General features: G+C 40.0%; 1 protein-coding gene across 1 annotated transcript; it reads right to left on the bottom strand.

The window, feature by feature from the left end:
- Positions 1–1,331: 1,331 nt before the first annotated feature.
- On the bottom strand, positions 1,332–20,845 carry LOC121314841 (uncharacterized protein KIAA2026-like). The gene is made up of 8 exons (XM_041248555.1): positions 19,074–20,845; positions 18,043–18,243; positions 13,641–15,331; positions 13,138–13,217; positions 12,141–12,230; positions 11,464–11,579; positions 8,628–8,815; positions 1,332–7,365 (listed from the first exon to the last, which is right to left on the bottom strand). Exons 1-8 carry the CDS (start codon positions 20,507–20,509, stop codon positions 4,013–4,015), a joined length of 7,155 nt encoding a protein of 2,384 aa, XP_041104489.1. The 5' UTR covers positions 20,510–20,845; the 3' UTR covers positions 1,332–4,012.
- Between the last annotated feature and the right edge of the window lie 3,792 nt (positions 20,846–24,637).

Below are 24,637 nucleotides of genomic sequence, written 5' to 3'. Positions count from 1 at the left end.
AAATAAATATGACCATAAGTTGCAAGAATGTGGCACGGAAACAGTTAATGCTCAATGCACCCGACCTGTAATGAATTTAGCATTGTACCAGCCAAGAAAACACTTTGTTTCTTTCTCGTTCTCTTTTTGTAGCTGCACTGCCTGCACAGAAGCCTCCTTAATAGATTTTGGGCTCTCTGCACTCTAGCACAGATGTTTAAATACACTTGCCTCTCCCTTCCACCATTTTTTCTACATATTCCTCTTGTAACACACTTTCAGCTGGTGTAGTTTTTGAATGCTGCGCAAAAATAAAACGTGGAGAATATGTGTATCACTTGTCAGTATATTTAATATACTAACAAAGAAATAGACTTTCATAATTATAAAAGTGGCTTCACAAGGTTTCATTCTTTATTGTCCATTGAAAACACTGCTAAAAACATAACGGTAAACTTTACAAATTACTGGTTCATCTTACTCAACATCTTAGCTGCCACTTTATATTTTTTTTGTAGTATTGTAAACCACTTGCAGTAAACCAAACAAACATGGTTTAAATTATGGGAAGTTCACATTTACTACTAAGCACTGCAGAATAGTTTTATAAGAAAAAAGTTAGTTTGACACAAATGCTTTGTTGCTGGAATCTAGAGCAGCTGGAAAACTTGCTAATTACATAAACTGCAGCTTTCTCTTTCATCTTAAGCTCCTTTCACACTGACACTCCACCTGGGTCACAATCCCACACAGTGTGAAGCCACGTATCTAGGTTGTACCCAGGTTGATCTCAGGATGTGGGTCGACATGTTTTGACCCGGGTTGAGTGGGACAAAATGCATGACAGACGTTCATAAGCCAACTAAATAACAAACAGCCACGCCCGCGTGAAGGTTTTACTCCTGCAAGGAATGTTTGTTTGTTGTTTGGTCATATTTTTGTTGATTGAGACAAAGCATAAACCAGATTGTAGCAGAGATGAAGAAACATTTGTTCTGATCAACATCTGGGCTTACACACCCCTAACAATCTGCTTCTGGGGCATTGATACGCACATTGTGTACTTGCGTCTGACACCCAGGTCAATCCTGCTTTGAAAAAACAATTGGCTTAGTGTTTTTTTAGTTTTTTTTTTATTTACTATGGTATCATAGAGGTTATATATAATATAAATCCTCACTTGACACAACAACTCTTAATTGAACTTCACCTACCTTTTTTCCTATAACATCTCCTCTTTCAAATAATTATTGATAAGAAGCTTTGGTGTCATGTGATGATGGCTGCCTTATAAAATAACTGTTCACGTTTTTTTTCTTGCATAATGACTAAGAATAGTTTTGTAGTGAGTATGAAGCCAACATCTCAAAATGATGAATAACACTTGACCTCTAGATGGCACAGTTCAAAAGTCATAGGTCAAAATGAGGGGTGCTGTTCAATAACAATGAAAATATGAAATTGCAAGCTGGAATGGTTAATTAAATATTAGAAGATGACAAAGCTGGTCAACTATCTGGGAGATTGCTGTAAAGATGTTGTGAAAATACACTATTTAGATAATTATCTATGACAGTGTAGAGCAAAGATAGCGAGTGATCTAATTACGTTTTTGTTGGTACAACCTTTGACAAAAACAGCAAGTCTGATTTTACAAAGCATGTTCTTTTTATTACAGTCAGAGTATTCTGCATTTCTTTCTAAAGATTGCAATGGTCCAAAATACCAAATAAAATACTTAGAAATATATACATTATGCAAACAGAAACCATAAATAACCTTTAAAAAATCCATACATATTTAATTGCAACCTGGTGAGTTAAAACAATTATTTACAACTTTTACATCTCCCAGCTGTGTTCCAATCATTTATAAATACTGTATTTTTTTAAAGAAACACAACATGGAACACAGAAGAAATCTTTATGTACCAAATCTTTAGTATAAATTATGGAGAACACAAAGAAAATGTTTAAAGGCAATGGTTAGATCACTGCCATGCTCAATGTGCAAATAAAAAATGGCTAGCAAAAAGTGATGAACAGACTTTAAAAGCTTTCACTACTTTGTTCACTACAACAGTTAAAAATATACAATGCTGCCAGAAACTTTATATCCTGCTTTTTAAAACTTCCAACCAAATAGGGTTACTCATTCTCTATTGAAAAGAGCATTCCTGTTTATATTTATTTGGTTCCACTATAAGCAACAAGGGCACTAAATATTATGATCATCACATCACAGCATTAAAAATGTGCAAGAACATACAGGAAGTGTTGATATTGTTTTATACACAGCATAAGTCATTTCTCTCCAGATTGTAGCCTCCATGATCAATCACCTACTATGATCAAACTGAAAGAAACCAAGATAAGCTGTGTTATTACAAGAACTAAAACGCCTACTAAGCCAAACTACAGAACTGGGAATAAATGATGCCTTGCTTCAGCTTTCAAAATTAATTTTTGTAGGATTGGCAGGTTTGAGAACAGCTTTGGTCTTTTCTATAACAAGCCTCTCCCAACTGCTACTCTGATCAGACTACAAATGATAAAATGTTTGACATTTGCAATCAATTCTAATCAGTTCAGGTATACTGTTTCAATATTTATGCTCTCCCAGTTTTTTTTTTTTAAACCTTAAAAGCAAATATGACTGCTTTCTTCCTTGTGTTCATTTAAAAATTAAAATTAGGTGAAAATCAACCATTCAAATTACAATATGAATGCACAAGAAGCATGCTCATTCAACGCTTTATAAATGCAGAAGAAAAACACCTCTACCACTTATGTTGTATATACTTGTATATGACTTACACTTGCCAAAAAAAAAGATGTAAACTAAGGCTGGTACCAGGATTTCATCAATGCTCTTTCACTGTCACTGTGTATACCTGGCCACACTGCAAAACTGGGCAAAATAGGATGAAAGTAAGAGATGTACACAATATAGTGTAGTTGGGCTAGTGGCTCTGTGGAACATAAACCTGTAGTGGAATATCAGACAGAATGTTGGTATGAGCACCAAAAATGTAGCAGAGGTCACATACTGTACACAAGTGTGCCAATAATGCACTGTGCTACACATTTGTTACTTATCCACTCTCCAGTTGGAGCCAGTATGAAGATTTTGCTTTCTTTTCCCCCCCATGCACACATGGGAATTATTTGCAATGACTTATTAGGTATGTCAATACGTATTCAGTTGGACAGCCAGCCAAAATGACTATATAGTCCAGTGCTTGTTCTAGTGAGCATTCTGTGAACATAAACCTTAAAATAACCCTTACATACAAACTGGCAGCTTTAATTAAAAAACAAAATGTAATATCTTCCTTAAGTGCTTTAGAAAGTGGGTCAAAGAAAACTAAACAAATCAAGACAGTCAGTCCGTGCCAGTCCAAAAAGAAACAGAAAATGCTGTTCACAGACGAATTTGAAATCAGCTACCTGGAAGAATGAACTACACTGCACTTACAGTACTGTATATAGTGAATGAATGTAAAAGCTACCGTATTTCTTGAAAAACTTTGTCAGGGTAAGAAAAAGTACAGACCAGGTGCGTCTATATCTAGTATCATGGTCGGCTTGTAATAGGGCAGTCCATAGCAGAAAGAAAACGCTCCATTTGTTGCTGCCCAGATCTCATATTGAGTCAAAATACAGGAAGTGTGTACTGATTTTCTCCTGCCTGTCATGTTAACTGGTGGACCCTGTTTTATCTGTGCCTCCTAAATGAGGAGTGGCATCCTCTACGCTGAAGACAGGAAGCATCCTCCCTGAACTGGAACTTGGAGATACCACCACAGTGGCCACTGGCTTGGACAGTTTCACATAGCTGGGAACAGGAGTACTGATGGCATTTAAAATGGCTCCTTCTGGACTGACTATTAATTTGCTGGAGGAGCTGTTGGTTAGAAGTGAAGGGGAGCTAGCAGGCTGCAACTGCTTGCTTAACATTATTGCTGGATTTGTAAATGGCACCGGCGCCATTATTGTGTTTAGAGTTGTAGCTGTGAGAGGCTGAGCAGGTGTCATAGTAACGGATGTTCCGATGGTGGTAGTGATGCTATGGGGCAAGCCTGTGTCTTAGTAATTGTGCTCCCTATTGGTGGTACAGTTGCTACCGGTAATGTCTGTATCCTAGAAATGGTACTCCCTATTGGGGGCACTGTTGCTGTGGGTAAAGTCTGGGGTCTAGAAACCCCAATGGGTTGAAATGTTGGTGTTAATGGTGAAAGCTGTGCCTTGCTAATCATATTTGCCAATGTTGCATGTGCAGGGGCTGTCTTTGTGGTGTTGACAAAGCTTGCTACACATGGTGCTGTTGCTATAACTGGCCCTTTAACAAAGTTACCAACTGCTTGCACTGCAGCAATTGGCAAGCCTTTCCCTTCTGCCAAAGTTTTCACAGTTTCTCTCAGGCTTTGTTGTGCGGCTGGAACGGCTATTTTGTTATCTGTCATTAAGTGAGAAACCTGTGCTGCTGACATAGCATTCCCTGTTGGCAAAGGGTTTGTTCCAATGGGCAAAGTGAGTGGCTTCTCAACAGCCATGACGAGATCAGATGATGCTGTTGCCAAGGGCAGAGCATGTGTCTTTGCACTGTGCAAAGTCAAGTTCACTGTTGAGGGAGGCTGTGACTTGTTAAGAGCATTTGAGGTTTGTGCAGAAGTAGAAGGTAAACTTCTTGGGTTCTGATTTCCAGGTAAACATACTGGCCCACTGGGTACAGGGATAGCCTTCTGGTTTGGTGGCCCACCAGTGACATTACCAGTGGGAGACATGCCTGGACTAGAAATAAGGAGTACATGACTGCCAGGCCCAAGGCCTTGAGGAGGGACAATTAACCTAGTGTTATTTATCACAATTTGGGTTCCAGGAGCCAGAGGTGTGCTGGTATTGATTACAATCTTCTGTTGCACTGAGGATTCACTTAAGAGATTAACAGTAGCTGACTGAGCCACAGCTCTGGGGGCTGGAACGGGAGTATTGAATATTTGAGTGGGTTTGGATACGTTTTGGGGCACTTGGGACTGGCTTTGAGAAAAGGTAGTAGAGATGGCACACACTGGAAAAGATGCCGTGCACAGTGTGGCAGGGGATCTTGGGTGGCCAACAGCTTGACTTGAGACTAAGGTCCTCAGTAACTGGATGTTTCCATCTGTCACATCTTTCTGAGGCAGATTGCTTGTACAAGGGATTGGAGAAGTCTTTAGATGATTGCTTCTGCTCTGTGCAGCTTTTGGGCTTCCCATTGTTGGAACTGGTGAGGATACAGATGAGACACACTGCTGATGGGAAGCTGCTATAAGGACTGAAGATGCCAAATGCCCAGCTTTCACAGTGGAGACAGACACTGTTTTTCTGTTACTGATTGGGCCTGGGTTCACTGAAGAAGAAAAATCACTGTGGGTAGCATTTGCTGTGGTTGAACTTACAGCTGTCCTAACATCTGCGTCTGCTCCTGGAGCTGACATATTGGTCTGCCTTCCATGATTGAGGGGATCCTCAGTTATCCTAGCAGCCAAACTGGGTGCCAAGTTGATCGCCCGTACCTTCTGCAAGTTGTTGGCAGCAGCATTAACAATGGCTTGGCCTATGTTAAGGCCGCTCTTCACATCTCTTATCTGAGAGAAAGTGGGCACGGCAGCATGGGGGTTCATGGAAGGGTCCATGGCGGCGACCTTCTCTGGAGTTTTCGGAGCACCAATCAAGGATTCGGTTGCAGTAGCAGAAGTTGGGCTAATAAACATCAATTTCTGGGTGTGGAAAGGAGCAGCAAGAGCAGGAGGGCTGAACTTGGATGCTGAGCCACAAGGGGTAACAATGGAAGGAGGGGTAACAAGGATAACTTTCTGTATGGGCGCTCTGTCTGCCGAACCGGCCTCGGACTCAGGTAGAGCCCGTTTGGTTAGAAGCTTGGTGGCATACTGAGCCAGTGGAGCCTGGGTGACCACCATACTAGTTTTCCCAAAGCTTTCTGTAGACACTGCTCCCACAGAGCCTGCCGCCATATTGATAATACTATGCAGAGTGCCAGACAATGCTTGGGTTGTGGTTGCCAAAGTGGAGGAGGACATTGTGCTTTTGCTAAGAGTTACTTGCCCAAAGCCCATTTTCTTTTGTGGTTGGGTTTGACAGACACTGTTCCCTATGGCCCGACTGAAGGGAATAGAGATGGAGGAAGGTACCTGAGATAAGCTAGAAATGGAGGATCCCCCAAAACGTGTCAACCCTGGTGACGTAGTTGCTGAGCAAGTTTTTGCTGAAGCAGCCGCAGAGGAGGAGGCAGACTTGGACACCAAAAAGGCTTTGAATCCGGGTGGGAAAGTAAAGATTGGGCTGGGGGGTAAGGAGCCAGATGTGCTGTGGTCAGGGTTGGTCTGCACCTTGACTATCCCAGTGTTCCCTCCTCTAGTGGTGACAAGGATAGACTGAGAGTCTCGGATGCACACTGTCTTGAGTTCCTGCATGGAGTCGGAAGATTTGCTGGTCTCTGCAGCACTCACACTGGCAGCCACAGCTCTGCTGGAACTTGGCGTCTGGGCTGAAGACTGGCCCGGGGCAAATTTGGAAGAGGAGGCACCCAGGTAGTTTGGTTTTGGAGAAATTCCTGCCGGCTCAGTCTGTGGCACCTCACTCAATGGCGCCACTTGCTGTACAGGGATCTTGCTCAGATCATCAAGCTGAACTGTACCAAATGAATCAAAAAAAGAGCCAGGACTAGCTTTATTAGGAGTTATGGAAGGCTGGTTCTGCTTGGTTTCCATTTCCAGATGCTTGTGATGTTGAAGTAGGTTCCTGGGCAGGATGACCACTTTCTGCAAGACCTTCTCTCCAGTCTTCTGGTCTAGGATGGGCTGCATTGCTATCTTTACTGAGCCACTGCCCCTATCACTGAGCAGGTCAAAAGGCACACAGGAGTTATCTGGCATCTTGTAAAGCATCTGCAGGGGGTTCTTGGTTGGGCCTTGGCCAGTGGTTAAGGGTTTTTCCAGAGGCACAACAGCCACCTTATTTGATGTCTGGCTACTTGTGACTGGCAGCTGATTGATTAAGGTCACTTTGTTCCCAACATTCTTTGCTAGCAAGGCTTGGATGGGCTTATCACCCTTTGTGAAAACAGGTACAGCCTTGGAAGTTTCTGTAGTTGAATGCTTCATTGCTGGTTTCAAGTTGCTTAATTGGGTTTCTGCTAATGCTACAGCATGATCCTCACTATTGCCGAGCTTGGTTCTCTTTTTGGGTGTTAATTCATCGTCTGTGCTGCTGCTCTGCCTGCGTTTGGGATTTTTGGGCTGCAGCTTTAAACCTTCTTGGCAGACACTTCTCAACGGTCGGTTCCTGCCCACAGGAAGTTCCAAGCCTTGCTGCCTGGAATCCTCTGAAACACAGAAATGTTAAAAATGAATAAATAAAATGTAAAAAAAAAAAGAAAGAAGGTGGCAGATCTAAAAACCCATATTTATCAGAAACTAAAAATGTTGAAATAGAAGATGCAGACTGACAAGTACATACTCTCCTCACAGAGATGCTTCATTACATACTGTAAAATCTGGTCCATAAATCAACTTTATGGGAGTCTTGGAAAAAGGAGGAATGACGTATACACCAGCACAGCTCTATAGCAGATGCAGTTTAAGGAGAGTACACTGGATTTAATCACATGAACTCATTTTTTTTTACTTAAAAGTTCTCTGAATAGCATATTTAACTTTATTTGAATCTCCTGCTATTATATTCAAAAGAAAAAAAAAATGTTTTTTTCAATTTTTAAATATTTTGTATATTTCTATATCGATAAACCTAGCAACGGAACATAAAATCACTAAAGGAAACAGAATACTGCAGATCTTTGAACAGTCATGTTCAATTATTTAAAAAAAAAAAAAAATTACTCTATCCAGCTGTATTTTACAAAATCCAAAAATATTTAATTCCGCACCCGTTTGTAAAGACGTTAGACTCTTGAAACGGGACAGATCTGATGATCATGCACAGGGGTGGAACTCCAGAACTACTGCTTTCTAGCTTGATTAGAGTGGATTGGAGCAAATCATTTTTGTGTGTGTTTATTTTAACTTTGTAACTGAAAACATACAATTTTATTATGGCCACCTACAATAAAACGTGCTGTGCAGTGTATCGTTTTATTCAGGAGAATGTCCTTAATGAATTATTTGTTTTGAGACATTTTTTGAAAGCAGATTTCTGCCACCAGATGTGGTTGTGACCTCACCACAATAACTCAGAATGCCTCAGGCGACAAACATGAACTAGTTTTGCAGTCCAAGTCATGAAAATTAGACACCCTGTTAAATGTAGGATAGTAATATTAAATTGAGATGCTGCTTAAAGGTCAAAGCATGATGCAGTAAAACATTATTTCATTGCTGGAAATAAACTAAATTGTGTAAGTATAAATATATTAGTACATATACATTAAATATTATACAATGTAAACTGATGCACATTAAATAGAAACCAGAGTTAGCATCCGCTAACAGATGACCATTCTGACACTTTTAGAAACGTTTGATATAACACCTTTTCAATACTGTTTTGGACCTTGGTTTTGTCTAACTTTCTAGCAAGTACTCTGAAAAGCTTAGTTCCTAAACTCACCCGCCTGGATGAATAACTCACCCATTCCTGTTAACTCTTGTTTTAAGACTTCCTGTTTTTCAGCACCATCAGTTGGTCTGTTGGTCTCTGTGGAAGAAGAATCCTTGCCCAAATCTCCACCCCCCTCTTCCTCAGTCCAGACCTCTCGAACAAAGTTGTTATGGTCAGGATGCCTTTTAAAATCGTCAAAGTCTTTCTTCAGTCGTGCTCTGAAATAAGATATGATACTTCTTTTAAAATATGCAAATAGGAATGGGTACCATGCTCAAAGTTCAAATCCAACCCTATTTTCCTGAGTGGGTATCTCAGTTTAATTATATGAGAAACAAGCTTGGACACTGGGGATGTAATGATCTAGTTGATCAGATAGGTAGTTTGAACCAAAACCCTGGAGTAATATCTTAATTGCAAGCCAATGCACATAAATCAGAACACAAGACGTGTGCCAGTCAAGACTCAAAGCATCATCAGGGGCATTCTGTAAAAGGAATTGAATGGTTTGTAAAAATGAACTAAAATGAATTGCGTGACATAGGCATACCAGTATTGCACACGCATACTAGAAGGAAAATCTTTATCAGCCGTCAGATCAAGAGGAGATGCATAAAGTAATTGCTGTCAATTCAATTTGATTTGAAATATCAGCATATCCTTAATTAAGAACCCAATGATACTCTCCACAATAAAAGAGGAAACAGTATACATTATATCCGATATAAACACAGCCTATAATCTGCTGTTCTTCACTAGGGATTACACAGAGTGCCCCATTGGCTCTGGCCCTCGGATTAGGGAGGCAAAATTGACAGGAATTTTCAGGGGTCCGTAGTCTGCCGTCATGTGCTCTCAAGTTCCTGCGTGTAAACGGGCATTTGGCTTGGCCATGGGAGCATCATTCGACAGGAAAGCTTTCCAGGACCATGTCAGTCTTTAGTTTTTGACATGGACACACTTTTGCTAAAATTGTTTAGCAAAGCAATTTTTAAATAGCTTCTGTTAATACCTTATCTGGCCACTACCAAGAACAGAAATGGCCAGACTTTATACAATTATACACAGTATCACTACCATTCAGTAGAATGAATATATATATATATATATATATATATATATATATATATATATATATATATATATATATATATATATAAGCAATTTCAAATGTTTGTCAGAACAAGAACAAACAACGTTTTACAAGATTTTGATTCTAGTAAAGCTTACCGTACTTAAGGATTGAGAACAGAGGGGACATTTGCAAAAGTTATTCAGTGACAAAGGCTAGCCTATTTTTGCAAGTAAGCTGATTTAAATGCTGTTTTTGCTCCGTTTTTGTTTTAATGTAGTGGTTATTTAGCTGTGTTTCGGGAATTACATTTACTTGGGGGTCGTTCAACAAAACACATTATCCCCCTCCAATGTCCATTGAAATCTGAGAAACCACAAGGATAAAAACTACCAATGTAGAAAAACCTGCAGCTTGTTACGGACACTTCCATCCAAGCTTCTCTGGATTGAACCATCGGCCCAAATGCTGATTAGAGCAAATGTTTCTTCATTCCTGCTGCAATATGGCTCATGGTGTGTCTCAAGCAACAAAAGTAAGACTAAACTGAAATGTTCCTTGCAGAAGTGAAACCTTCACGCAGGCGTGGCTGTTTGTTATCGCGGCGACTCACTAACGGCTGTCAAGCATTTTGTCTGGCTCAACCCAGATCAAAGTGTGTAAACCCACATCCCGAGGTGGGTCGCTGGGACCCAGGTACACCCAGGTGCGTGGTTTCACACTACGTGGGACTGTAGTGTGAACCATATCAATAGTTTAACTGTAATATGAATTTCATGTCAACACAAAATGTGTATGGTTCTTAAATCCAAAACAATTCAATTTTCAAAGAAAGGCTATAACATTTACAATTACTAGAAGAGAAGTACTTTTGTGTTAAAATACTTTCCATCAGTGGGACATGATGATGTGAAACTGCGAGCACCGGCTTTATTAATTGGGCTACCAAGAATGTGTAAGGTGTGTCCACATATTGATCTATCTTAAATTGTTACATTTATTCTGGAATGGCTACATTAAGGCGTTTAGTACATACCTTATCTTACATGTTGTCCTTGTCCTTTATTGGATTTCACTGAACAAAATTAATTTATACAACATGCAAGGACAATAATTAATTTGTCCTTGCCTACAGCTGCAATGTATACTCATGTGCGGTGTTACTGTCATTAAAATTACACATAAAAGTTGCATTTGTACTGCAAGATGAACGTGTTTAAAAAATGTACTTTGGAAACTAGAAACCACATAAAAATAAGTGCACATCTTAACCAAAAAAAAACAACAACAACAACAACTAAATTATAATAAGTAATATCTGTAAATCGTCCTGGATAAATAATAATAAAAATAGGATGAAATTACTGAGTCAGGTCAAATTTGGTAAGAGGCTACTAGTGGCGTGAGATCTTGTATATTCATCATAAAATATTCTATTGGTATTTTTACAATTAAATTTATAGGAAGCTGTGTGGTCCAGTAGTTAAAGAAATGGGCTTGTAACCAGGAGGTACCCAGTTCAAATCCCAGCTCACTGACTCATTTTGTGACCCCGAGTAAGTCAATTAACCTCCATACTTCTCTATTTAATGGTTTTGCTAATAGTCTCTAATTTGCCTTCCTTTAGGCATCCAAATACTAAAAAAACTTAAATAAATATTAATCTACATGAGCCAAACCTACCCTGTAGCCTAAATTCAGAATGGAAGGAGCACAGTAATTAAAGATCATGACAGCAAACATAAAACACAACCTGCCCACAGTGTGTATTTCAAAACCACATGCCCCATTTACCTGTTTCTTTGGAAGGCCTTTATCAGCTTTGGTTCCCACGGCAGCAGCTCATTAAGCAGTCTCACCAGCGTGCAGTGTAATTCCTTCACAGACTGCCTCTTGAAGTACCATCTCCCCTACAAAACATCATATGTTATTGTCAGGGTAATGTGGGGGCTCACTGTAAACGAAAAGGCCTCTTTTCTCCATTCTCCAAGACGTCATACTTAACCAAACCCCAGCCTTCCTCTGCTACTATTAACAAAGATTTATTAATTGTGTTACTTAGCTACCTCCTGCTAAGTATAAAACAGAGATTGCAAAAGAAGACTCCTATATTACAATATGGTTTAGAGTTTAAAAAGTAGAAATAACAGTACTCCTGCACCTTCATTTTTTTAATAAAAAAATAAATAAAATAATTACTGGTACTTATTGTAACTTCTTTGTTGGAATTTTGTCGTGGTAGCCCCACATTTCTGTTTATACAAGGGTAGGGAACAATGGCAATAATTTCCTCACAGCTCCAAGAGTTCAAATCAATCCTCACCTGAAAGCCCCAGCCATTCAGTCCTGGGTCTTCAAATTGGGTTGAGAGAACACCAACTCGTTTAAACTGAGCCAGGTTAAAACCCAGGATTTTAACAAGGTCTAAGTCATTTAACTGAGGCTTAGAGGCAACATGTTGCCTTACTTACAGATTTCTTCCGCATATTCTCTATCTCCTTCAGTTCTCCCTCAGTTTTGCGGATTAGCGCCCGGAGTTCCTCAACATTCGTGCAAACTAGCTGTTAACAACAAAAAAATATATACAAAAATAAGCAAATGATGTGTAACAAGTATGTAAATAACATCCAGCCCCCTTCACAAATTTAAATACAACATTACAGCCATCAGTATCATGGAAAAGTAAAATGTGCACTTCCATTATGTTGAAGTGTGGTGTCTACCTTTTTTTTTCCACAAGAGCTAGATTCAAACCCTGAATGAAATACCATTTCTCCACTATGCTGCTTAGTTTCCCAATATATTAACATTTTAGTATATACTTTATAGCTCTGAAGATGCAGACTGAGATACACATGCCCCATATTAAAAGTTGATAATTATTTGCTTAACCCAATTAACCCAATTTATAGCCAAATAAGTAATTCTGCTCTTGGTACTGACAACCACAGGGTCCAGCTCTTGCATAGTACTGCCGAATGATGTGCTTACTAATAAAGTAGCCACTTCCTGTAAAATGAATTTAGAAATAAGTAATATGTTGTGCATTTTACAATTGCAGTTATTATTACAGGGCAATGCCCGAGTTCTGTACCTACGGAAGCCGCACAAAGATCCCCCCCCCCCGCCCCCCGCCTCAGAGGCAGTCAACGTCCACTCATAAAACACACACTAGAAATCTTTAAATCTAAATAACAAACAGACAAACATGACATTAGCATTCTTAATCTGTTTGTTTAATCATTTAGAACGCTTTGTCAATGACATTCTGATTGTGACACCTACACACTCAGCGAAATTATAACTGTAGTTGCTGCTAATGCACTCCAATGGGGACTTTCAATTCTTACAATGAGCACACTTCAGTGACATAAGCAGTATTTGTCCCTGCAAAGACAGATGCAGATACTGCTTTTAAAATGCACAGACCAGCGAGTCGCTGCACTTATACCATAAGACTGAGCATACTTGAAATCCGGGTTCGAAGGGGAGCTGAAGGCAAGTCTTTCTTTTCTTCACAGTAGTCTTCTTGGACTCAGATTTCTTTCCTAATGATGTCAAAAGTACTGTTATTATACGTGCTGCAATTTAAGATATGTGATATTCATTTAAAACATAGCTAGGCTGTAATTTCACTCAACAGATAACAGGTGTAAAGTAATATGCTTATTTGAGTATTACAGTAATTTATAGTTCTCTTGCAATATTTTACAGGAAATGATAGTGGATATATTTTTTTTTTAATTTATAACACACAGTAGAAGAATGACAAAATATAAGGCAACCCTTAACTGCAGATAGAAAACTGGCCTGCCATTTCACAGTAAGTAATCCCATTACAATTACATTACAATGTTTGATTTTTTTTTTCTTCTTTTTTTTTAACTTAGCTTTGAAATTGGAGTCCCTCTGCTTAGACACGACTAATTTGGAGTTTGGCTCTAGTTTCACCCAATGAAACATGTGCTCACCTGACTTGTGCTTCTTGTGTTTCGCCGCCTTAGCAACAATTGTCTGCTGGAGGTCAGGCCAAGTACACTGGGCCAGGTTCTGCCGCTGCCGTCCTGGTCTTGCTTTCCCTTCACTACTCACCGCCTCCTTCACTTTCTTTTTCTTTTTCTTCTTCTTCTTCTTTGTCCGCATTCGGCCCGCCTTGCCTTCTGTCTGGCTCTCTGGTGCAGAGTGCTCGGGAGATGCCCGCTTCATGGCTGAGGGAGCTGGACAGCTGTGGGCCTTGTTTTCATGGCTCTCATTGGCTGGGAGAGTTCCACATGCTCGGCAGGGCCCCTGGGTTGAGGGGGGTATCCCATTGTCCTGGATGCGTATTTCCCCTGGGCTCAGGGGTGCCCCGAAGCCCACAATCTTCTCCTGGTTTTCCCAACAAGGAGGAAAAGATTCCCTGCACTTCTTTGCTTCACAGTTTCTTTCAGCCTCTCTTACTGCTACTCTCCATTTAGTACAGAGATTGGAATCAGGGACTTGAGCTTTCACAGAAGCTTCCCTTTTAGGGCTTATATTGCACCCAATTTCCTCCTTTATTGCTGTAATATCACCACCCTCCATTTTAATCCTCTTAAGAGAATCCTCTCCTATGAAAATAGTATTAAAAACCAAGTCCCTGTCACCTGAAAGACTACCCTCATCAGAAGCAGAGCCTTTTCTGTCACCCCATTCAGTTATTATCCTTCTGACACCTTCAGATACTCCATTCCCACCTCCCTCCCTCTCTGAGCTGCAACCATATTGCTTATCTGTTAACTCTCTAGTTCGTGTTTTCCAAACAGTGTGACCCAAGTGGTTCTGTCTGGTATCATTTTCCCCTCCTTTTCTACTATCACTGCCACAGCCGGGACTTTCCTGAACCATGCGCTTGTTCCGTTTGACATTTGATTCAGGGGAAGGGCCCCCAAGGGCAGCTTGCTGTTCCTGTCTGTTATGCTCACTCTGTAGCCTCTTGACACAAATAGGCAGCGGGAATTCTGGGGAGGCTGAGGGGCTCTGGCAGTAGATGCGGAGGTCCGCGCCGCAGAAGTGCGGGAAATGGATGTAGGCGTTCTCCTGGCCATCATAGCCCAGGATGGACTCCCGGCACTCGTGGATGGGCTGGCTCAGCACGGCATCCTGCACCTCCTTCTGAGTCTCGTACACCCAGTCACACAGACCCTTAAGAAGCCACACCCGCTGGTAGAAGGGCAGCAGGTGGAAGGGCTTCTCCTCCAGGGGGCTGACCTCTCCTAACACCCGGAAGAACTGAGGGCAGAGTCCCAGCTGCTCAGCACAGACACGCTGGTCCTCTGCCTGCCCCACCGCTACATACCAGCGCTGCACACTCTGCCGCAGTGCCGCCTCCCAGCTGCGGTAGGACAGGGCTGGCCGTCGGTGCAGGGTGTGCCTCTGCTGTGGGTGACTCAGCAGGGAGGTCATGACCTTGGCCAGGAAGACACTGCAACGTGGCATAAGGAGGAAGCGCTCCAGCTCATAGAAGATAATTTCAGGCAGCTTGAGGGCATGCTGGGCCAGGCAGAGGAAGTGGCCGATGGCCGGCACTTCCCATAGGGCATCCATGGGCTGCGGACATGCCTGTGCCAGTAGACTACGCTCCCACTCCTCCAGCTCCTTGGCTGTTGCCTCCTCTGTCTCCTTGCGGTCCTGTTCTCGCTGCCTAGGAGAGAAATAGGAACAGTCACAAGTGATGCTCACTCTGGACAAATAAGCTCAAAGAACCACTGGGACATTTACCAGTACATCTTAAAATTTGCCAATATACAGACTTTTACCATAACACACATATATTTACATATTCGTGACACTTAAAATAAATACAGCAAATGTTTGCCTTGGCAGCTGTTTTAGTTAGTTTGCTTTTGGTAAATGATTGAACACACTCCATAGAGCTGCACGTATTCTTTAAAATGTCTTCAACTAAAAAAGACACCAGCTGCACCAAAGATCGGAAATATTTCTGCCGAAGATCGCTCTGTGCAGTACATTTCACGTGTTTATTTGTGTTTTTATAGTATTTTGTGTGTTTGATAATTCACTCATGGTGAAAATCAAATGCCTTTAAAAGGTGGATATAAAAAGCAAAATATTCTACAGTTTAGCTTTTACTGTTCTCCAGGGAAGCATTTAAAAATATTTAGGAACATTTGTTGTATAATAAGTCTAGAGACAACACCTAAATATAATAGAAACATTATTTTCAATTTACATTGAAAAATATTTGACATTTAAGCTATAGAGCCCTGTGTGGTTTAGATTTTTTTTGTTGTTTTACATATTTAAGTTGATATTGCTTTAATTTCAGTTCTACGGTTTCCCATAAAATGTTTCCTGCTGTAACAAGTTTGTAATAACTTTATCATTTATATTTTTGGGAAATGCACTTTTGCTAGATAGTTCTTTCGATCAGTAGTTTAAAATCGTTATTATTTTTAGTATTTTAAATTGCAGGGTTGTGGGGTTTTAAACAGTAATCGTACATAACCACATAGAAGTTAGAATAGAGGATCGGGGGTTATAAACTGCAGAATATAGAAAGGAAGTCAGAATAGTAATTTTCAAAACTGGAGAATAGGAACTTTAACAAAAATTCCTACATACAGAGGCATAATTTACACAGAGGACACGCCCCCCTCGTTTTTTTTCACAACATTGCAGCAACACTAAAACCTGTACTTCTCAATCATGTATTTGTATAAATCACTAGTCAGTACAGTAGTCTCCACTAGGACCCAGCAGAAATGTCAATCAACTGAGCCAGTGCAGCCACACATTATGAAATTTTAAATTGTGCTACCATTTCCAATGTCTATGGTCTCAATACTATAAAATATTTTCAATTTGAACATTGGCATCTTGTTGTTGTAGAGAGGCTGTGAAATACCCCTCCTGCACCATTCAAAAGGTCTCAAGCGATTTTATAGATTAAGTACAGTTAAGGGTTACCGTTTCACCTCCCAGTGCATCAAATAATAGATTAACTTCAGAAACACATATTTTCCACTCACCGAACTTAAAAATATGATCTGAAGTTTAACAGCCTACTGTTAAACCACAAACACTGATCTTTTTAGAACACTTTCAAAGAACGTAGTAGTTTGCTTTATTTACTGAGCAAACGCTGATGTTGAAAATTGCTATAGACAACCTGTAGCATGTTTTTCAATAAAACAAACACATATCTATGTGTTCTATTGTTATTTTTAAAATATAACCTTCAACAGTGTGTTACCTATTATTAATTCCAGCACGCAAGACAAAATTAACTCAAATCATACCTTATTGGTTCAGAAGCTAAGTAACAGTTACGTGAAAGTGATTTACTCTCACATAATATTAATTTATATGTAAACATATAATTAATGTTATAACTATAGTTACAACCTGGTCATACACCTTTACAAAATACCAGGATGTAAACTGAGCAACTGTTTTAGAAGAGGTCAGGGGCAGTGTTCACTCCGACTGTAAAAACGTCCCTTATTTACTCGTAAAACATGCATTGAATCCCTTGCAGCTTTCGGTTGTTGCAGTCAATGTATACAAATGGGGCTAACGTGTGGTAGAAGCGATTTTGGAACCAAGACTGATAAAGGCCTGTGTCTCAGATAATAACTAGACATACTGTAGTTGAAATACAATGTTTCCATTCAAATCAGATACACAATTTTAAAATAGGGATGGTTGGTACAATGTTGCAATACACAAAAGAACAAACTTGTATACTGTATTGTGTAATTACCAATGCAGTACTTTCTAACCCCCATCATTTCTAATCATACATGCAAGTCCCAAAACCATATTGATTTTTTTTTTTTTTTTGAGTGAACACTGTAATGAAGTTATTGGTAGTGACGTATACTAAGTAAAATCATCAGCATAGAACAAAATTCCTACTTCAATGGGCCTTCTAGTAAACTATAAACTCATAAGCAGATTGTGTGGCCATTTTTACTTTGATTCAAACACATTATTGATAACAAATCAAAAATGGATCCACATGCACTATGCTTGTATTTTCTTAAAACCCAGCTTAATGTTATTTTTCCCAGCTTAGTTATTTGAATTGGACCCCCAAGTCCTTCAAAATCAGGGAGGTTCAATTCCAGTCCTGGAGGGCCATTCCACTCTAGGTTTAATGAAAGAATGAACTACATTATTTCAACACCTGGAAGGTACTTTATTGGAGTGGCTAGGATGGGAGGATGTTTTTATCTCTAACTTGCTCCAAGTGTTCATATAAACGTTCCATATGGAAAGAAAAAAAGACTCAGCTGGACTTAGCATGCCTTGAATACACTCCTATCAGCTGTTAGATGCTATATAACTTAGGCTGTGCCAGTTTCTTGGGAGTGAAAAGTAGGGTCCAACCTCCTCACGTCCTTGGCCCTCTGCTGCTCTTCTAATCTCAAGGCCTGCACCATGATGGATTCTCTGGCCCCTGTCGCTATGGCTCCCAGGTTCCGGGGAGTGGTGCGCCTCCTGGTGGATGTGCTCACCAATACCTTCTCCTCTTCCGATCCATAGCGGCCTTTTGATGTCATGGCTAGTGCTGTCTTCCCCCTCAGAGGCCTTGAAGGAAAAACAAACATTGGTGCAAACCCAACACCACAGATTAAAACTGGGATTTTGATTGGGGCAGTTGGTTTATAAATAAATAAATGCATACAAAAATAAAGTGCAGTGTATTGCAGCAGTGCCTTTGTGATATCTTCTTTAAATTCCTGTTGAGTTATGGCCAATGTAGACATTATCTACAATATTCTGGGTAGAAATGCTGACTGTAGCTGTGGATATTATGCTTTTATATTTTTAAAACAATGCAGGATACAACCTTTGCCTCTCAAAATATTTTGTAGTGTTCAGTACCTCAGCAATAGAATACTACAATGTGCTATTATCCTTTATTCTAACCTAATTCCTGTTCATACAATTAAAATTCCCCACTCCCGAATTAGATGCTTGCATTTTTGTTAAAACAATGGTCCTTATTCACAAAACTTTAAGGACTGTTAAAAAAACAAACAGAACATTGGTAATTAGATTAATTAAATCACGTTTTAGAGCGGGATTCAAGCGTTTGCTTATTGTAAAACATTCCTTCATACAGAGTTGAGAGAATTCTGGTATGTGGTCGCTAAATACAGTTAACTTGAGGAACGGAGCCTAATGCAAACAGGGGTATTAAATCACCAATTAACTCAGGTGCTGCATATAAACGGATAGAGAAGACGGTTGTTCGTTTTTGGAGTTTGCAAAGGGAATGGCTTTGGAGTAACTTTACAGGTAGTAAACAACCCCATGTAGTTTTAACCGCACCTTTCACCAATCTGCATAGAGTGTACTAAGTACAAAAGTATTTTGTATGTGTAAATTCATAATGGTGATCATGACTAACTTACCTTGACAGCAAGGTAAGCTTCTGTTCCAACATCATTTCCAATTTCTGTGCTTGCTTTGAAAGCCAGTGGTCGACCCCGTGATACCTGTAACAGTTTTCCAGCATCAACCTGAAGTCACCCACGAAGTCTGTGATGGTCTCGTATTCCCCGTTGACAAACTTTTGCTGCATTCTCCTTAGCCACATCGGTTCCTGGGTGCGACTGTTATAATCCCCAAATTCTTTTTTACTAACGGGGTTCATGAAAGGAGTCGTTAAACTCCGGTGTTTTTCTAAAAGAAAACCATTCAGAATCCGATAACCTTGCTGCAGCTCGTAGCTTAGATCATCCAGGGCGTTAGCAGCTCCACTGCTAGTACTGCTTTCATGAAAAATCTCTAGCAAAAACCGACTATCCTCCGAAATTTGAACCATCTCCTGTTCCACGTTCACACTGTTGCTCGACTCTGTCCTAGCCTCGGAAATGGCATCTTCCTGCGATGCTGATGATGTACCATTAATGAGAACCTCTGCGCTCAAATTACATTCGGGACTCTGTGCAGCTCCAGGTAATGTGGTTCCTACTTGAGATTCTTCGCATGCGGACTCCTGTGAGGGAACTCTATCCAAACCCACTATTTTCACATTGTCACCGTTCTCTTTATAATCCCCAACTCCGAATAATTCAGAGCGATATTCACAATTTCGGATTGTATCAGTAGCGTTAACCATGTTCATGACGGCACTGCTGGCAGGAGACAGCGTGCCCTGTTTACTAGCAGTGATACAAGAGTTCCGTGTGTTATTGTTTTCCTTGGTGAAGGAAGCGCCTGGACCGAGCCCATCCAGAAGATGAAAGCTTGTCCTGAAACCCGCACTCTCAATGGTCTTGCTTACAGAGTTATGATGCTCAAATGGTGTGTCTAAAACTTCGTGCTGACCATCACAGTTTGTTTGAGGAAAAACTGATAAATGATCTATGCTAGCATTATGCTGAAACGATCTAGTGAGACATTTACTTTTAAAACACAATTTACGTGATTGCTGTAGTGTATCCCGTAGAGTATCAGGATCTTTACTTTTTAAATCGGTTTTATTTCCACCTGAAGCAGTGTCCGTGACTTCTTGTTCTTCGGTGTTTGTTAAAGGCAAACAATGTTGCTTTTCAACATCAGCATTTACATCTGTGTGGCTATTATTTCCAGTCTCATCGGTCAACGCTGCAAGATTTACCGGCTTTAAATCCAAGGGCAAAGTTGTGATGTTAATCCGGGCCAAATTTGTCTGATCCCCACATCCAATAGTGTTGGGGCCTTCTTTTAGACCTCTGAGAACAGCGCTGTCAATTTGCATCCCGAAGCCGCCTGTATCCCCTCTGTCACTGCAGCTCTGCCCTCTTTTGTCCGCCTCTTCATGCGACTCATTGTTCGTAGGGCCTGAGCCGGCCGCTTCCTCCATATCATTCGGGGAAAGAAATCCCGAATTCCTGGGAAAACTGCTTCGCAAGAGTAAAACTACTGTTAACCGTACCAACTCCTCCAAAACCCTAGATCAGTCTCTTCCATGGACTGTGAAAGCAATCCGAAGCCGGTTAAATATGATTTGTCCATCAATTTTGTCTACAGTTTATTCTCAATCACAATCGGGAATTACAATAATCGGACTCTCAGTACTTTTATGCGAATGTATTCAAATATCCTGTAATATGCAGGCAGCGCTTATCCGCTCATTCTCGTCCTATAAGTTACCAAAGCTTTATTTTGAACGTTGTCCCCCTGCCTGCAGGTTGAGTACGGAGACCTGTTTCTCCTGTTGTGCCGACGTCAGCGCCCCGTGACACAGGTTTATCCTTGTGTAATGGTGTCCTAAATGTTAATCGTATCTAGTATAATAATAATAATAATAATAATAATAATAATAATAATAATAATAATAATAATAGAAGATAGTGTGTGTTTTTTAGCGCCTTTTAATTTACAGTACTCTTACAAAACGAATCTTTTAGCATACAGAACGAGGAATCTTTTGTGGTCACTTTTATTTCGATGATCACAAGTTGTTCATGGGACAACAAAGGGGATGCATTAAAAAAAAATCTAAATACGCAATAGATTTAAACTTAACAGTTATATTCTCGTTGGCGTTTTCGTTGTGTATTCAGTACACCGAGTTGAGACAATTTTACTGCAAAATCTGTTCTCGAAATAATACTTTAACAAATAACAATGAAGACATAGCCTTTCATACACCTGTTAACCTTTTCACTATACATTTCAAAAATTTAAAAACAAAAAACAAACAAAACCCACCAAAGCCTGCTTCAACACTGTCAGTAATGTGTAGGACAGCCATATTAGGGAACACAATCCAAACAAATAATCAGGGAGTAGGGGTAGCATATTGCAGCTAATTATGGGAACTATGAACAGCTATAGAGCTGTGTGCTCTAGATCTTGGCTCATTCATGCAGCGTTATATAATTTAAGCTCTCATTCATTACACATGTTGGTCTTGTCCAGTGTTAAAGGTGGCTGTGCTTTGAGTCACTGTAGCACATCTGTTGCTTTTTACAATACTCGACGTGTCTTGATCTGTCGACCTGGAGTTGTGATTTTGGTGGTGCAAGCGCTCTGGAACTAGGGGTGCTGGGGGTGCACCCCCTGGCTTTGCATGGCTTCCATCATATGCAGGGGTTACAGTTTTAGAACATAAGAACATAAGAACATAAGAAAGTTTACAAACGAGAGGAGGCCATTCGGCCCATCTTGCTCGTTTGGTTGTTAGTAGCTTATTGATCCCAAAATCTCATCAAGCAGCTTCTTGAAGGATCCCAGGGTGTCAGCTTCAACAACATTACTGGGGAGTTGATTCCAGACCCTCACAATTCTCTGTGTAAAAAAGTGTCTCCTATTTTCTGTTCTGAATGCCCCTTTTTCTAAACTCCATTTGTGACCCCTGGTCCTTGTTTCTTTTTTCAGGCTGAAAAAGTCCCTTGGGTCGACACTGTCAATACCTTTTAGAATTTTGAATGCTTGAATTAGGTCGCCACGTAGTCTTCTTTGTTCAAGACTGAACAGATTCAATTCTTTTAGCCTGTCTGCATATGACATGCCTTTTAAGCCCGGAATAATTCTGGTCGCTCTTCTTTGCACTCTTTCTAGAGCAGCAATATCTTTTTTATAGCGAGGTGACCAGAACTGCACACAATATTCAAGATGAGGTCTTACAAGTGCATTGTACAGTTTTAACATTACTTCCCTTGATTTAAATTCAACACTTTTCACAATGTATCCGAGCATCTTGTTAGCCTTTTTTATAGCTTCCCCACATTGCCTAGATGAAGACATTTCTGAGTCAACAAAAACTCCTAGGTCTTTTTCATAGATTCCTTCTCCAATTTCAATATCTCCCATATGATATTTATAATGTACATTTTTATTTCCTGCGTGCAGTACCTTACACTTTTCTCTATTAAATGTCATTTGCCATGTGTCTGCCCAGTTCTGAATCTTGTCTAGATCATTTTGAATGACCTTTGCTGCTGCAACAGTGTTTGCCACTCCTCCTACTTTTGTGTCGTCTGCAAATTTAACAAGTTTGCTTACTATACCAGAATCTAAATCATTAATGTAGATTAGGAATAGCAGAGGACCTAATACTGATCCCTGTGGTACACCGCTGGTTACCACACTCCATTCTGAGGTTTTTCCTCTAATCAGTACTTTCTGTTTTCTACATGTTAACCACTCCCTAATCCATGTACATGTGTTTCCTTGAATCCCAACTGCGTTCAGTTTGAGAATTAATCTTTTGTGCGGGACTTTGTCAAAAGCTTTCTGGAAATCTAAATAAACCATGTCATATGCTTTGCAATTATCCATTATCGATGTTGCATCCTCAAAAAAATCAAGCAAGTTAGTTAGACACGATCTCCCTTTCCTAAAACCATGTTGACTGTCTCCCAGTACCCTGTTACCATATAGGTAATTTTCCATTTTGGATCTTATTATAGTTTCCATAAGTTTGCATATAATAGAAGTCAGGCTTACTGGTCTGTAGTTACCTGGTTCAGTTTTGTTTCCCTTTTTGTGGATCGGTATTACGTTTGCAATTTTCCAGTCTGTCGGTACCACCCCTGTGTCAAGAGACTGCTGCATGATCTTGGTTAGCGGTTTGTAATTAACTTCTTTCATTTCTTTGAGTACTATTGGGAGGATCTCATCCGGCCCAGGGGATTTGTTTATTTTAAGAGCTCCTAGTCCCTTTAACACTTCTGCCTCAGTTATGCTAAAGTTATTTAAAACTGGATAGGAACTGGATGACATGTGGGGCATGTTGTCAGTATCTTCCTTTGTAAAAACTTGTGAAAAGTAATCATTTAACATATTTGCTATTTTTTTTTCTTCCTCTACGATTTTGCCATTTGTATCTCTTAAACATTTAATCTCCTCTTTGAATGTTCTCTTGCTGTTGTAATATTGGAAAAACATTTTGGAATTGGTTTTAGCTCCCTTAGCAATGTTCATTTCTATTTCTCTCTTGGCCTTTCTAACTTCCTTTTTGACTTGCGTTTGCAGTTCTGTGTACTCTTTCTGCTTACTTTCTTTTCGGTCCTTTTTTAATGCTCTGTAAAGTGCCTTTTTTCGCTGAATATTTTTTTTAAATTGATCTATTAAACCATTTTGGCAATTTAGTTTTACATTTAGATTTGTCTACTTTAGGGATGTAATTGTTTTGCGCCTCTAGTACTACATTTTTGAAGAACAACCATCCTTCTTCTGTGGGTGTTTTCTCTATTTTACTCCAATCTACTTCTGTTAGTCTCTGTTTCATGCCTTCATAGTTTGCTTTTCTAAAATTGTAAACCTTAACTTTAGTCTTTACTTTTGGGGATTTAAAAAACACTTCAAATGAGACCATGTTGTGGTCTGAGTTTGCCAGTGGTTCTCTGACCTCTGTTTTAGTTATTCTATCTTCGTTATTTGAAAAGACTAAATCAAGGCATGCCTCCCCTCTAGTGGGTGCCTTCACAAATTGTGTTAGGAAGCAGTCATTTGTCATTTCCACCATTTCTATTTCATCCTTCGCGCTACCCACCGGGTTTTCCCATTTTATTTGGGGGAAGTTGAAATCCCCCATTAGTATGGCTTCTCCTTTGCTACATACATTTCTAATGTCATTGTATAACAGATTATTGTGCTCACCGTCTGAATCTGGCGGTCTATAGCATGCTCCTATTATTATGCCTTTTGAATTTTTGTCTGTTATTCTGACCCATATTGATTCGGTTTTATTTTCTTTGTCCAGGTTTAACACCTGGGCTTCAAGACTGTTTCTTATGTATAGCGCTACCCCTCCTCCTCTTCTGTCCTGCCTGTCTTTCCTATACAGTGTATACCCACAAATATTATATTCGTCCCCATCACTCTCAGATAACCACGTTTCTGTAACACCTATCACATCATAGTTACCTGTTAGTGCAGTAGCTTCAAGTTCTAGAATTTTGTTTCTGATACTTCTAGCATTTAGATAAATACATTTAATGGTTGTCTTACCTGAGTTGTTGTTCTTGTTTTGATGCGGTCT

The sequence above is a fragment of the Polyodon spathula genome, chromosome 1 (assembly GCF_017654505.1).
Source record: "Polyodon spathula isolate WHYD16114869_AA chromosome 1, ASM1765450v1, whole genome shotgun sequence".
NCBI lineage: Eukaryota > Metazoa > Chordata > Actinopteri > Acipenseriformes > Polyodontidae > Polyodon > Polyodon spathula.
The sequence above is the reverse complement of the archived record's forward strand: the minus strand, read 5'-3'. Positions and strand labels throughout refer to the sequence as shown.

Excerpts from the sequence above, each read along its gene's own strand:
- LOC121314841 (XM_041248555.1), bottom strand. The coding sequence starts at position 20,509 with ATGGAGGAAGCGGCCGGCTCAGGCCCTACGAACAATGAGTCGCATGAA. Across the intron at positions 13,218-13,640 it reads ACACAAGAAGCACAAGTCAG|GAAAGAAATCTGAGTCCAAG; the intron begins GTGAGCACATGT and ends TGACATCATTAG. Across the intron at positions 12,231-13,137 it reads CCTTCGAACCCGGATTTCAA|CTAGTTTGCACGAATGTTGA; the intron begins GTATGCTCAGTC and ends TGTTGTTAACAG.